The 12,907-nt window shown below is 40.8% G+C and overlaps 2 protein-coding genes across 4 annotated transcripts in view; both read left to right on the forward strand.

The window, feature by feature from the left end:
- Positions 1 to 7,639, forward strand: part of ndrg3a (ndrg family member 3a) — a 34,851-nt gene extending 27,212 nt beyond the window's left edge. For 2 of the 3 annotated variants that reach the window (XM_069677672.1, XM_069677674.1), the window contains 14 exons: positions 155 to 260; positions 408 to 528; positions 759 to 821; positions 905 to 965; positions 1,963 to 2,049; positions 3,152 to 3,208; positions 3,677 to 3,780; positions 4,070 to 4,135; positions 4,230 to 4,281; positions 4,384 to 4,431; positions 4,527 to 4,562; positions 4,657 to 4,708; positions 5,971 to 6,009; positions 6,533 to 7,639. In XM_069677672.1, coding sequence (XP_069533773.1) covers positions 155 to 260; positions 408 to 528; positions 759 to 821; positions 905 to 965; positions 1,963 to 2,049; positions 3,152 to 3,208; positions 3,677 to 3,780; positions 4,070 to 4,135; positions 4,230 to 4,281; positions 4,384 to 4,431; positions 4,527 to 4,562; positions 4,657 to 4,708; positions 5,971 to 6,009; positions 6,533 to 6,705 — 1,065 coding nt within the window. In that variant the 3' untranslated portion in view covers positions 6,706 to 7,639. The remainder of the gene's footprint in view (positions 1 to 154; positions 261 to 407; positions 529 to 758; positions 822 to 904; positions 966 to 1,962; positions 2,050 to 3,151; positions 3,209 to 3,676; positions 3,781 to 4,069; positions 4,136 to 4,229; positions 4,282 to 4,383; positions 4,432 to 4,526; positions 4,563 to 4,656; positions 4,709 to 5,970; positions 6,010 to 6,532) is intronic. The other variant, XM_069677673.1, reaches the window with a different exon arrangement.
- A 1,615-nt stretch (positions 7,640 to 9,254) lies between these two features.
- Positions 9,255 to 12,767, forward strand: sla2a (Src like adaptor 2a). Its single transcript, XM_069678485.1, has 8 exons — positions 9,255 to 9,563; positions 10,211 to 10,322; positions 10,419 to 10,518; positions 10,612 to 10,698; positions 11,076 to 11,179; positions 11,447 to 11,599; positions 11,688 to 11,808; positions 12,131 to 12,767. The coding sequence occupies exons 2-8, from the start codon at positions 10,250 to 10,252 to the stop codon at positions 12,252 to 12,254; spliced, it is 762 nt and encodes a 253-aa protein (XP_069534586.1). The 5' UTR covers positions 9,255 to 9,563; positions 10,211 to 10,249; the 3' UTR covers positions 12,255 to 12,767.
- The last annotated feature ends 140 nt before the right edge of the window (positions 12,768 to 12,907 follow it).

The following is a 12,907-nucleotide window of genomic DNA, read 5'->3' on the forward strand; positions in this document are numbered from 1 at the left end:
TTGTCCTTTAATGACACAGTAATAGCCATGCCACACACACATTTGTCATATAAAATAAAGGAATAAGCCATCTTGTGCGCAACACTTTTCCCTTTCATTACCCGCGTGTTGTTCCATCAGTCTTTAACGTTACCGCTCTTCTCTGTGGCTGCAGGAGCATGACATCGAGACTCCCCATGGCGTTCTCCATGTGACTATGCGAGGTGTTCCCAAGGGCAACAGACCCGTCATCCTCACCTATCATGACATCGGCCTCAACCGTGAGTCAGCAAAAAATAAAGATATAAATACACAATGTCCTGGATTTATTTTGGCCTATTCGCCTGACTGTCTCACACTGGTTCTCTGCAATATTGCACTCCTGAACATATGTATCACAAATGTATCCTCCGTTTCCATCTTTCTAGATAAGTCGTGCTTCAACACCCTGTTCAACTATGAGGACATGCAGGAGATCACGCAGCACTTTGCCGTGGTGCATGTGGACGCACCCGGCCAGCAGGAGGGCGCACCTCCCTTCCCCAGCAGGTGGGTGTCACACTGGTTTCACACAAACCAATTAATGAGAAGAAATTCAAATCAGTGTTAATGAAGGAGCCACAATGTAGAGTGAGCTGGGAGTTCATTTGCGAATGGAAGCACATTTATTCTGCAACCTATCAGTCAGAAATTGTTGAGTATTTTAATTTATGGTAAACTATAAACTAAATAACCCTGCACTACTCGCATGAACTCACATGTTTTTTATCTGTCTCCAGTTATCGCTATCCAACCATGGATGAATTAGCTGAAATGCTGCCCTCTGTGATGACTCAGCTCAAGTGAGTGGCCCTCCTGGTGGTAGCTGATCAATGATAATATACATAAATTGACTTTTCCACAGTAACTGATGGTTTCTCTGCAGGGTCAACAGCATGATCGGGATCGGTGTAGGGGCAGGAGCATACATCCTCAGCCGCTTTGCAGTGAGTCCTCATCAACCAGAGCGTCTACATTTTCAACCCCCTTGGTTCACCAATCTCATCCAGAGTCTTTTTCTCTGTCTGGCCTGAAATGATTGCAGCTTTTCAGACCTCACAGCTTGTTACACTGACCATTAAAACCTCCCATCAAGCCCACACAGGGCACCAGGTGCCTCCACAGTCTGCTGCATATACGCTTTCATTCCCTAGATGATGAATCACCTCTGTGATTCTCTTCTATTCAGTTGCTTTTTGTCTTGTTTCAACACTCAACGCCATGGAGCTAAAATAAGAATGATCTGTGTACAGTAGAGCAGAAAGAGCCAGAAGTGACAGAGAGAGCGAGGGCGCACTGAAAGATGAATAATAAAAGAGAGGATGGTGGTCAGGGGTAAAAAAACAATGTGTGGGGATTAGAAATTGTAATGTGAGGATCTCTGCGGAGAGTCTGCTGCTCCTGTTTAGAATTAATGAAGAAAATTGATTCTTGCTTGCATTTGCTAAAGCGGGGTTGGAGTAAATTGTGTTTACCCTTGATAGATTTATAGCAGCTGTTGCTGCATTGCATTTGCATCATGTTGAAATCCGCAATACTCTCTGTGTATCGGGCGAGATGGATCTTAGATTTCCCCAGACATCCTCTTTCTGTCTTCAGGCAATTCCAACACCGCACCCTTTAATTTAGATGCCCAGAATTCCATCTTCTTTGTTTCATGTCTGCTTTCAGAGGCACAGACATGCTTCACTTTTTATTACTTTGGAGAAATCTGCTGTGAGGTAGTTCTGTGTCTGCCGAGAGAACACACAAAAGCACAAACTAGGCATACAACTACACAGTTTTCATTGTAAAGATGTAGCTATGGATTAAGCTAAATTGATCAATGGATCCTGTCAAGAGCAAATAGTTTTACGCATGCTACAGCATAAATACTGCAAGATAACAACTCAGCAAGAAGTTATATCTTTAAAATAGCAGTGACATGGTTCCCTCTTCTCCTAGCTTAACAACCCCACCCTGGTGGAGGGACTGGTTCTGATCAATGTTGACCCATGTGCTGAAGGCTGGATCGACTGGGCAGCTTCAAAGGTTGGTATTATTAATGAAAACCTAGAAAGTATTTTGTTCATTCTGCTACACAGAGCTGTGACTGAGATTATTCACCAACCATTTTACTTTACTTTCCAGCCTTTTTAGGTTGTTAGAAATGAGTGCAGTTCAATCATTCTCCTTTATGCTCTCTGTCCTTACAATATTTATTTAAGCTCAGTATATTATGTTATTTATGTCTAACATTTTATTGGTATATTCTAAGATGCCGAAGTAAATCTGATTACTAGTTATAGAATCATGCATGCTGACACCCAGCCAGTTTTATATCTCCAATATACATTTTTAATATGATGATGATGAGACACGGGCAGGTGTCTCTAATCCTTAATGTTAATTTGATTCTAGCAGCAGCCTTTGTGTGAAGGTCTGTCCAAAGTTAATTAAAGCACTCTCAGATTTTGATGGACAAAGTTTTTAGAACAGTACTTCTAGTATTCAGCTTAATTTCCTTTTGAGAGGAATAATTGGCTTAGAAGTACAGGACACGATGCATCACAGTTCAGTGATGACCTACTTTACTTTAACAATGTGCATTGTACACTCGTGTGAGTGCTCAACCAAATTATTGAGTGAGTGAGAGAGTGAGGGTTACACACGGGGAGTATGAATTGACCTTTGTCCCATATAGATTAAAATCAAACACTTCATTATATTATAATATAGCTAGACCTTGCTAAACATATAAAGCAGGGGGGGACGTCTTTAAGAATTTAAATAGTTTTTCAGCTTTATTTAATAGCAACAGTAGTCATAGCGATGGGGAGAGAGAGACAGGGCTGTGGTTTGAAACAGGGCTGCCTGTCCTGATTCAAACAGGGAAGGTTGTGTTTATAAAGGCATGCATGTTAACTACTACGTCACCAGGACACCAAATCCCCCCTTATTTCTGAATCATAGCTGCTCTTTTTATTTGCTTCTTCTAGAAATGTCAAAATTAAACATTTAACTTCTGTCAATACATGCAGTACATGTAGAAATAGGCATAGCTATGTAACCCTTACCATAGGCTCCCTGAGTACATAAAAGTCAGCTCTTGTCTCTGTCTAAACTGGATCTGTCTCCTTCCTCTTGTGTGCAGCTGTCTGGATGGACCAGTAATTTGGTGGATATCGTCATGTCTCACCACTTCAGCACTGTGAGTTCCTCCTGCAGCACATTGCTCACCCTAGGTTTTTTTTCCACACTGTTAAACCTTTTAAATTGACAGTGTGAAACAGTTACTGAACCTCAGGAGGCTTTTTCTTGATTTCCCTTGATACCTTTACCTCATCTCGCTCTTATAACAGACATCAACTAATTAATTTATTCCCGTCCTCCTTGATACCCAGACTGGTAGGTTGTGACATGCAGATCACAGACACAGTTTAATAACTGACACTGCTGAAGCCTGTACTGTACTGTACTATGTATACAAATCCCACATCTTGTCTGGATCACCAATGCAGTGTAAACAGCTCGATGTCCGTTCAATATGTGCTAATTACAGGCACATTATCATGAGTCCACTTCTTATTAGCCACTGTGAGGCAGCCACAGTAGATCAAAATAGTTATGCTGTCCTATTTCAATCTTTTTTTTTTTTTAACTCTGCTCTGTTCACCAGGATGAGCTGACAGACAACCAGGAGCTGATCCAGACCTACCGCCTCCACATTGCACAAGACATTAACCAGGACAACCTGGCCCTCTTCTGTGGTTCCTACCAATAGTATGATGCATCATATTAGTATATTCTGTACTTGACTGCTTTTGTAAGATGTTTCTAGTGTTTTTTCTTCATTCATTGTCTTCTTAATCAAAGGCACATGATTGTTTTTTAAGCTGTTTCTAGCATTTTAACACATGTATGGGTATGTTAGGCATGCAAATTAAAGAACATTAAGCCAGATCTAAATACACAAAAGGAAGTAATGGCATCAAACTTTACACTTTAATCTTTAGACAGATCAAATTCTTCCAGCTTCTCTAACTAATCATGGTCTGTCCCTCTGCACCAGCCGTCGGGACCTGGAGATTGAGAGGCCAATCGTAGGTCTGAATGAGGACACGGTCAACACACTAACGTAGGTTTTGAGACCAAGAAAACACAAAGAAAGGTTTGGGTTATTTGTCTCTTGAGTGCACGTCTCTCTGATTATAACTTCCTCATCTTTCCAGGTGCCCTGCATTGCTGGTGGTTGGAGACACAGCACCTGCTGTGGAGGCTGTGGTGAGCTAAACTTCATCATCTCAGTAATGTTAGTTGCTCTGTGAAGCACATGCAGTAATTTCTCTTGTTTGGGCTCAGCAGTAACCTGTCTTTGTGTTTCAGGTGGAGTGTAACTCCAGGTTAAATCCAACCAAGACTACACTGCTAAAGGTAGAGCTTTTTAAAACACATTTACTAGTTAATTTAGCTTATGATATTCATAGTTCATTGTAGAGTTTTTAATAAGACTTATGATTTTCTCTCAGATGGCTGATTGTGGAGGCTTGCCCCAGGTTGTGCAGGTGGGTTTATTTTCATTTTGACAGACATTCAAGCATTTTATTTGTTGGTGTTTTCCTCTGACTTTGACTGACTCTGCCCGTTATCTGTTCACAGCCAGGGAAACTTGCTGAGGCCTTTAAGTACTTTGTTCAGGGAATGGGCTACAGTAAGTAAACATGCTCATGCTTTTTTTTAAATTGTGATTAAGAGAATGAAACATCTAGAAAAAACAGTAAACAATAGTCTGTTCTACATTGAATGTCCAAGACGTTTTGCACACTAACACGTTTTAGGGCTGACGTGTTTGTGGTCAAGGTTTGGTTTTCTGAATTTCCTGTTTACGTGAGTGCAATGATAAACGTTACTTAAAAAAAGAATTGTTTTCAAGGTTGTTTCCTATGATCTTGTTGCTAAACACCCTGCTGATGGGGGTTTGACTGCGGCCAGCAGTGCATGAACTAACACAGTTTCTTGTCAGCCTGGTCACGGAGAGGCAGCCCAAGCAGTCAGTAGTTGCTAACGCCATTTCCTCTCTGCTTTCTGCAGTGTGTGGTTCCCACAACCCTCAGTAGGTGAGGTGTAAATGCTTCTAGCATGACCAAAATGACAGTGGCACTGAACAGCAATTCATTTCCTGTTCAGTTTCAGAGTGGGCGTCAAAAATACCCTGTTTTTTTTGCCTGTGTGCTTTTTTCCCTTCCAGTACTGTTTAATGATGCCTTCTCTTTCCAGAGAGAGTCTAAGTGCATACTTAAACAGACCTTCAGGTTTTTACAGTCATTTATCTGCAAAGAAAAACAACAAACATTTCTGTCAGAGCACAATGACGTGCAGTGCACCAACCAGACTCCATCAATGGATGAAGTCATAATGTCAGTTCGCTTGCTCTGGCCATACAGATGATGGCTGTCTGTGTGTGTTTTTTTTGTAATGTTGTTTCTCTTTTGCTCTCTCCTGCTCCCAAACTCTGCACCGTGGGAGGCTCTCTCTCGGGTGCAGCTAGTATGTCAGTGCTTCAGTGTTGCTTTAAAGGCCACCAAGTCCCCCTGTTGAGTAAATGCCACTGCAGGATTAGAACAGATTAAAAAGAGTGTTTTCACGCAGAGAAAGCGTGGAAAATAAATCTCAACACCTCAGCATGTTTCTGAAAGCTGCTTTTCCCTAATTAACACATTGCCACAGTGCGAAATTCAGTCGAGAAACAGCCAAAAAAGTACAGGAAGTAAAGATTTCACTTTGCACACATGCAATGATTTATTACCTGTTGTTCATAACAAAAGCAGTTTGTCCTCACTGACCAGCAAGCTGCAACAGAGCCTTCTTTTGATCCAGATATACACATAGGTGGAGTAATGCAACCTAAGAGCTCCCTTTTCAACGTTTCTCCCTTTCTCCCTCTTTCTTTCCTTCTTTAATCATCGCTTACAGTTCCCTACGTTCTTCTCAGTCACCTGAGCAACGAATCAGGTACCGGGTTCTCGAGCAGCTGCCAGACTAGAAGGCTTTGAACCCAATGGCCTCTTAACACCCCACTGTGGATAAATGTCAATGTATGCAGAGAATCTCTGAAGAGCACTGTTTCATTTTAGTATTCAACAGCAGCTCAGTGTGGTGCATACAGTCAGGATTAAACACAGTGAGATCATTCTGCATACTTTGACACATTCATCTTCATGTGGGAGTTTAGTTTTTCCTGTTAGCATGGTTTGTGTCCTCAGTGTCCTATGTTTTGCATGACCTGCTGCTGTTGCTTCTTGTCACTTCAGTTGGATTGCAAATTCTATATCCTGTTGTTTTATTGTTTCTCTTTTGTTGTTTTGGATACACATGCAATATTTTTGTTTCATATTTAATTTACTTGATTAGTCTCCATATTTGAGAATTGTTTGCATGGTAAGCATTTTTGTTGTCGTCTTAAGTATCTGAGTGTTCCCACACTGCACTGAGTCCCTGTGTGAGTGGAATATTAATGCCTGCTTCTCTTTTTCAGTGCCGTCAGCAGGAATGACCCGTCTGGCTCGCTCACGCACCACCTCCTCTTCCAGCATCACCTCCATGGACAGCAGTCGTAGCCGCAACAACCTCAACAGCCTGCTGGAGGGCAACGCCACCGGGGCCCTGGACAGCCAGACCGGACCCCAGACCATGGAGGTCTCCTGCTAAACCCCATCCCCACCCCACCTGTATGCACACTCCTATAGTAACTTATGTGCCCCCCATCCCTTCTCTCTCTCTCTCTCTCTTTCTCTCACTCTCTCTCCCTCTCTCATCCCACTCCTAAGCAACTCGACGCCAGGAGGATCTGTAATGAACTATGTGATTAGAAAAGAGGATGTAATAAATATATTAACAGATGCATATTATTAAATATAAAATATTGAATACACTGTCAAAGTCACATTCCTACCAGAGACCATAACTACATTCAGATGTGTTGTATATTCAGATGGTCAAACCATGCGATTGACTCAGCTGTCCCACCTCACCCCTTTGTATTTATTTTTTTCACATTGTCTTTGTTTGAAATGTCTTCACAAACTGTAAAATCTCTGAGTGTTCAATACAACTTTTTTCATCGCTCTTTACATCACTTCTACTATTTTAACTCGTATCTCCTGTTGCATTGATTGTGAGTCATTGTACCTTTGCGTTTTTATCTCCAACTAGCTGCAATGTGATACTGAATTACTGAAGTCACAACGTATACAGAGGGATCTCTGAAACTACTGTAGCTGCAGAGATAAATGTAAAGTGACGAGGCTGATGAACCGTTACAGAATGTAGCATACTGTCAGTAAAACTAAAGCGATGCTGTGGAGAGAGCTGTGTTTCAACATGAAGGAAAAGTCACGTAGCAGTGTGTCAACTCTTGTTCATTTTGGATTCTTTTTGTATTTGAACTCATCTCCTTTTCTTTCTTTGTGTTGATGTTTTTGTTCAGTTGAATAGATTATTCATTTATGTTTTAACAACTTTTAACAGGAGGGATCTGATGTGAAAAGTCTGAGTCCCTTCACTGAGGGGCCCACTGGTGCTTCTCACACTCTGCTGATTCAACTCATTTATATTACTACTGAATAAAGCTTCAACATGACAACATGTCCAGTGTTTTCATTTAACATTGCATACTAAACAATTCTGCCTATGAAGCGCACGTAAGTAGCAGGTGTAGTGAATGAATTTGAATGAAAGAGAGTGAAGTACTGTATTTCTGCAGTGAGATGAGTGCTGGTGCTTTTCCTCTTCTGTTCGTGGAAAAGTGAGCTGACTGTGGTGAGTTAGTTTCCAACCACATTTGTTCTTATTTGCTTCAACTGTGACAATTCTGTTGCCACAGATGATGCAGTCTATGTTTAGCACATTCGAAAATTATAATCGGGTGCAGTGCAAATGAGATGATGTGATTGACTTCCAACTGACTATGTGTGGAGTGTTATGGAAGTAAAATGCTAAAATTAAATCTGCTGTTCATATCCCCCTCTGAGGCTTCTCCTATCATGCTGGTTTCTGCATTCTGCAACACTTCAATTTCTGTCATGATAGTAAATGCAAGTTAACCTGTCACAAATTGCATAGAGAGCTGGACACTAACATCTGTACAATGTAATGCAATACTTCACTGTTATATGTAGAGGTTCGTGCTGATCTAGTGGTGAAAGATGATTCTCTTATTAACGGTTATTCTATATTTGACTACAATCTAAACAAAACATTTTTACCATTGAAACTTAATTTCGAGTTAGACAACACATTAAAGATAGGAAATGTGTATCATTTGGGGAACCTACTTTGAAAACCATTTGATAAAGGTATCCCACTCTGGTTTTATAAGGATTCCATTTTTGATAAGAAGTTCTTTCCATCCCTGTTAACATGCAGTGATAACAGCAAATATCTGACCTGGACTGATAAAGAGTCTCTTATTGTTTCCATTCTCGATAGACTTGTTGCACCGCTGCTGCTAAATCTGATTAAACACTGGAACAAGAAGAGCTCTAACATTATTGTGGCCTTATCGATGTGTTATAATTATCTGAGTGTGAACATGTCAGCAGAAACTGAAACCAGACATTTAAATCATCTGTGCCATCTCTGATGTAACTCAATTTGAATGTTAAACTTAGGCTGCAATGCTATCACTGAGAAATGATTCAGTTTTAAAATCTAATGTTCATTAGACTTTTTTTTTACACTGAGATGATTGCTGCATGACTGTTTGACTGACTTTGCAATATTAGCATGATTGTTGAACTTTTGACTGCTGATAAATCAGAGCAGGAGAAGGATAACAGAGGAACATTCATCATGCTCCAACTAAGCTTTGACTCTTATCTGATGTAAACATGAATGGCCTCATTTTAACATGGCTGACATAAGTGAATGTAAAGGGACGCTGGACTAGCGGGAAATGTGGTCAAAATTTTCCATTAACATGATTAGGGTTCAGCTGCTAAATCCAGTGTTTTAGATTAGTGTAAACAGTAACTGTAGAGCGAAACAAGGTCGGTGCTCCAGCCCACCACATTGCACCACAGGGTGCACATGTATATGCAAACACTGCTTACGTAGTACCACAGTTCATTCCATAAGCAAGTGATGTACTGTGAGCTCCACTTCAAAACATTTAAGAATCAGAGTGATCAACACGACTGCTCTGAGTCAGGATGTCTGAGTGTTAAGCGTCACAGGAAGCTGCAGCAGGGCGACATACATAAAGGCCATGCAGGAAGCTGCGTCTCTTCAGTCAGCCCCCCACTACAAACAGCTGCAAAAACACATTGGTCTTCCTAGGAACCGAGCAGAGACGGGAACACAGTCATTCTGATTGATCAGCAGGCCTGAGTGGGAACCTGAGCTTATAGATATACAACAGGCATCCATGTGTATGTGTGTGTGCTGAAGGAAACCTTTTTCTATCAAGGAGAAAAGGAGTCTACGAATCCATCTGAAGAGGATCTGCCTCACTGCTTGTGTGCACTATCAATTCTGGGACAACATTTTTATCACAGAGGTTATAGGAGGTGAGTGTGTTACTTGCTCTGATGGTGGTCTTTTGTTAGACATCTGTTTTCTTTCTTCCTTTTTTGTTCATTGATTCGACTTTAAACACAAATTATTGCCTGATCATCTTTCCACTTGGGAATCATCATGCAAAAATGTATACTGTTATTTTATTTACTTGCCTCTGCTAGCCCAAAATTTAGTATGCATGAAGATAAGATAAGATCAAACTTTTTTAATCGCGAAGGAAATTATTGTGCCAGATAAAAATTAGAGAAACACAAAAAAAACAACTCGAATTTAAGTTAAAAAAAAAAATGTATGGGCTAATGCAACAGAGACAGTGCCTAATAGAAAAGATTATTAGAATAAAATCTTATATCTTCTGTATTTTAACACTATCCTTCTTACATGAAGTTGACTTAATTCTTCGCAAACATGTTGATTGGAAATTTCTCACAGGATACTAATGTCTCTTCTTGTGGTTAGGCGCCTTCCTGTGTCATCTAGGTGTTGTTGCATGGTTACTAAAGAGCTCACAGTACCTGTAAGGAGTTTCATTGTTATCAGTCATAATGTGATAACTAGGAATGTAATTATAGAAAGAACGTGAAGGGTATTTAAGACAGACCAGTTTCTAATTATGCTCCCCATCTCTCCTTCTCAGCCACAGGACTCATCTTACATCAGCAAGAAGCCAAAGAGCATGGGGACCTGCCCCATCAAATGTCAGTCCAACCTGACAGTGATAGAAAATCCACCTGAACCTTTATCACAAGGTATGTTATATCCCCATATATAGACGCAAAATTAAAAAAGGAAGAATGCAGCAAAATGAACTTGGTTGATATTTGTTTCGCCCTGTCTCTCTGCAGCCCTACAGGAAAGCCTGACAGTTTCTCTTTGTAACTACCCAATCTTTGGGCAGACAGAATTGACCATGTGCATTGGAGAACGACTCACAATCAAATCCGAGTATGTGTTTTAGCTTCTGATGTTTCCCTGCCCTTCACCATTATTTCATCTGAACAGAAACAATTATTCATTATTTCTTCTTTTCTCCAACAGTGACGGTGATTTCTTGATGGTGAGATCCACAACCACAGGCCGTGAGAGCTATGTTCCCATCTGCTACACTGCCATGGTGACACACCGGTAGGTCACTGTCATGAGTACACATGTTGAGACGCCTCTCATCAGTATGTGTGTGTGTGAGAAAACGAGAAAGCAGAGGAGTAGTACAGAGGTGAAATAAAAGGAGGGGGGTTCCTGTCAGGTAGGAGGAGTTTCTATGTGTGGGTGAACTTTACCTCAGAAGAGACGAAAGTTTGGAACAATATTTCTGTTCTCTCTGGTATCATGACATCAGTCTCTCTGCCTCCTATAGTTTCAGTCCTCCTCCAGTGGGGTACCTCCTCTGATGTTGTTCCAGTGGATTTTCCAAAATTTAAAACAACTGAAAAATATCTTCTTATTTTTTGTCTGCATAACAACACTGTCTTACTGTCCCAATGTGTCTTCTGTCTGATTAGGTGGCTGTTCACAGGCATCAGCAGGTGCAAAGCAGTGGAGCTGCTCATGCAGCCTCAAAACCTGAGTGGAGCCTTTTTAATCCGAGAGTCAGAGACAAACACAGGTTAGATGATGTTTAGGTTTCTTTTTTCATTGTAAGTTACATAATAAATATAGTTAATCCAACACTGTAGCATCAGCATGTGAAATATGCCTTTAAATATCATGTTAACAAGTGACACTATATTAGAATGGGTTAATTAGCATTCAATGAATCTGGAATTATTGTTTTAGCATCTATAGATAATATGAATCATCTCTGGATTAAATTACTTGAAAAATTAAGAATCAAGAGTCATGTAGTTTAACTGCAGCATGCATGTTATTTCAGATGGTTACTCGCTGTCTGTCCTGAAGAGGACAAACTCTTCCTATATGGACTGTGTAAAGCACTACCGCATCTCAAACCTCCAAAATGGCTGGGTCTACATATCTCCAGGAATTACCTTCCCCTCCCTGCAACATCTGGTGGACCACTACTTAGGTTAGTACTGAGGCTGTGATTCTGTCTCTTGCCTGAACAAACCAAATTCAACACAAGAATTTTTTAAAAATGTTGCCTCCCTCCCCAGAGTGTGTAGATGGACTGTGCTGTCGGCTCACAGGACCGTGCTTCATCAAGGGTTTGGACCAGGCCAGGCCTGTACCCATAACTATCAGGAGGCCCACTTTCAACTGGAAGGACATCAGCAGGTGTGGCAGATTCTTTCTAGCCGTGCTACTTCTAATGCCTGCCACAAGATGTCACTGTATTGCTTGTTGTATAGAAAATAAGCACCTCATGAGATGTTGATTCAGCCCTACAGTAATTTGTGCTGCAGTGACGGGTAACCTGAATGAAAAGAGTGTGCATGAGATAAGATAAGAATGTGGTTGTGTTGTACTGAGAAAAGTTTGATTGTTGGTAATTTTGTGAGAGTAGAGCTGGATGTTAAAATGAGAACTAGTAATTGAAGAAGATCCCTTTTTCAATCACTCAGTCATTCAAGTCTTTGAACATTTCTGTCCCCTCCAGGTCAATGCTCTTCCGGAGGAAAAGAACAGAGTCAGACAACTCTCTGGTGAGTGAGGGCCTGAGAGAGGCCATCACCTCCTACCTCCAAATGACGGAGAGCCACGACCACAGCTGGGACACTTGAGGAAGGACAGTGGATTAATCAGAGATCAGAGAGAATGAGGTCAGACAGATGATAGTGCAGTTCGATACTGTCCTGTCTCAGCTGCAGCCTGGACAAACAACTGGAGGAGGCCATCTGAACGCCCAAACAGACTCCGAAGACAGCCCTGGAGTAGACAGACCGCTGAAACACTACAAAGTTCAGAGTTGTAACATGCAGTACGTCTACAGAAAGAATGTTTAATGTATTCACAGATCCACAGAAAGATGTGAAAACTTAAAGTCAGTGAGATATTTGTTCTCATTTGGTTTGGAAAGTTGAATGTGTCTCTTAATTTAAACCCTTTCATGTACATGCTGATTGAAATATGTCAATTATTTTGTAATATGGTTGTTGTTATGCTTATGTTACTATTGGAATCCAATAAAATATGTTGGCTAATTTTACATATAAATAAGCCATGTATACATACATATAACCACTCAAACACAAGATAGTCTGCTCTGTATTTTGAATGTTAGTAGCCTATAATAAAAAAAAAAGAGTAATAGTGAACGTTTTGAGGTCACTTGATTCTTGCAGAGTGTGCGGCTCTACCAGCAGATGCCGCTTAATTACCTCTAACATTTCATCAAAGCCTTCCACTTCCTGCCCGAACAGTTCAGTTCAGGAAG

The sequence above is a fragment of the Semicossyphus pulcher genome, unplaced genomic scaffold, assembly GCF_022749685.1.
Source record: "Semicossyphus pulcher isolate SPU_LCO1_2020_fin unplaced genomic scaffold, fSemPul1.0.p SCAF_3, whole genome shotgun sequence".
Classification (NCBI taxonomy): Eukaryota; Metazoa; Chordata; class Actinopteri; order Labriformes; family Labridae; genus Semicossyphus; species Semicossyphus pulcher.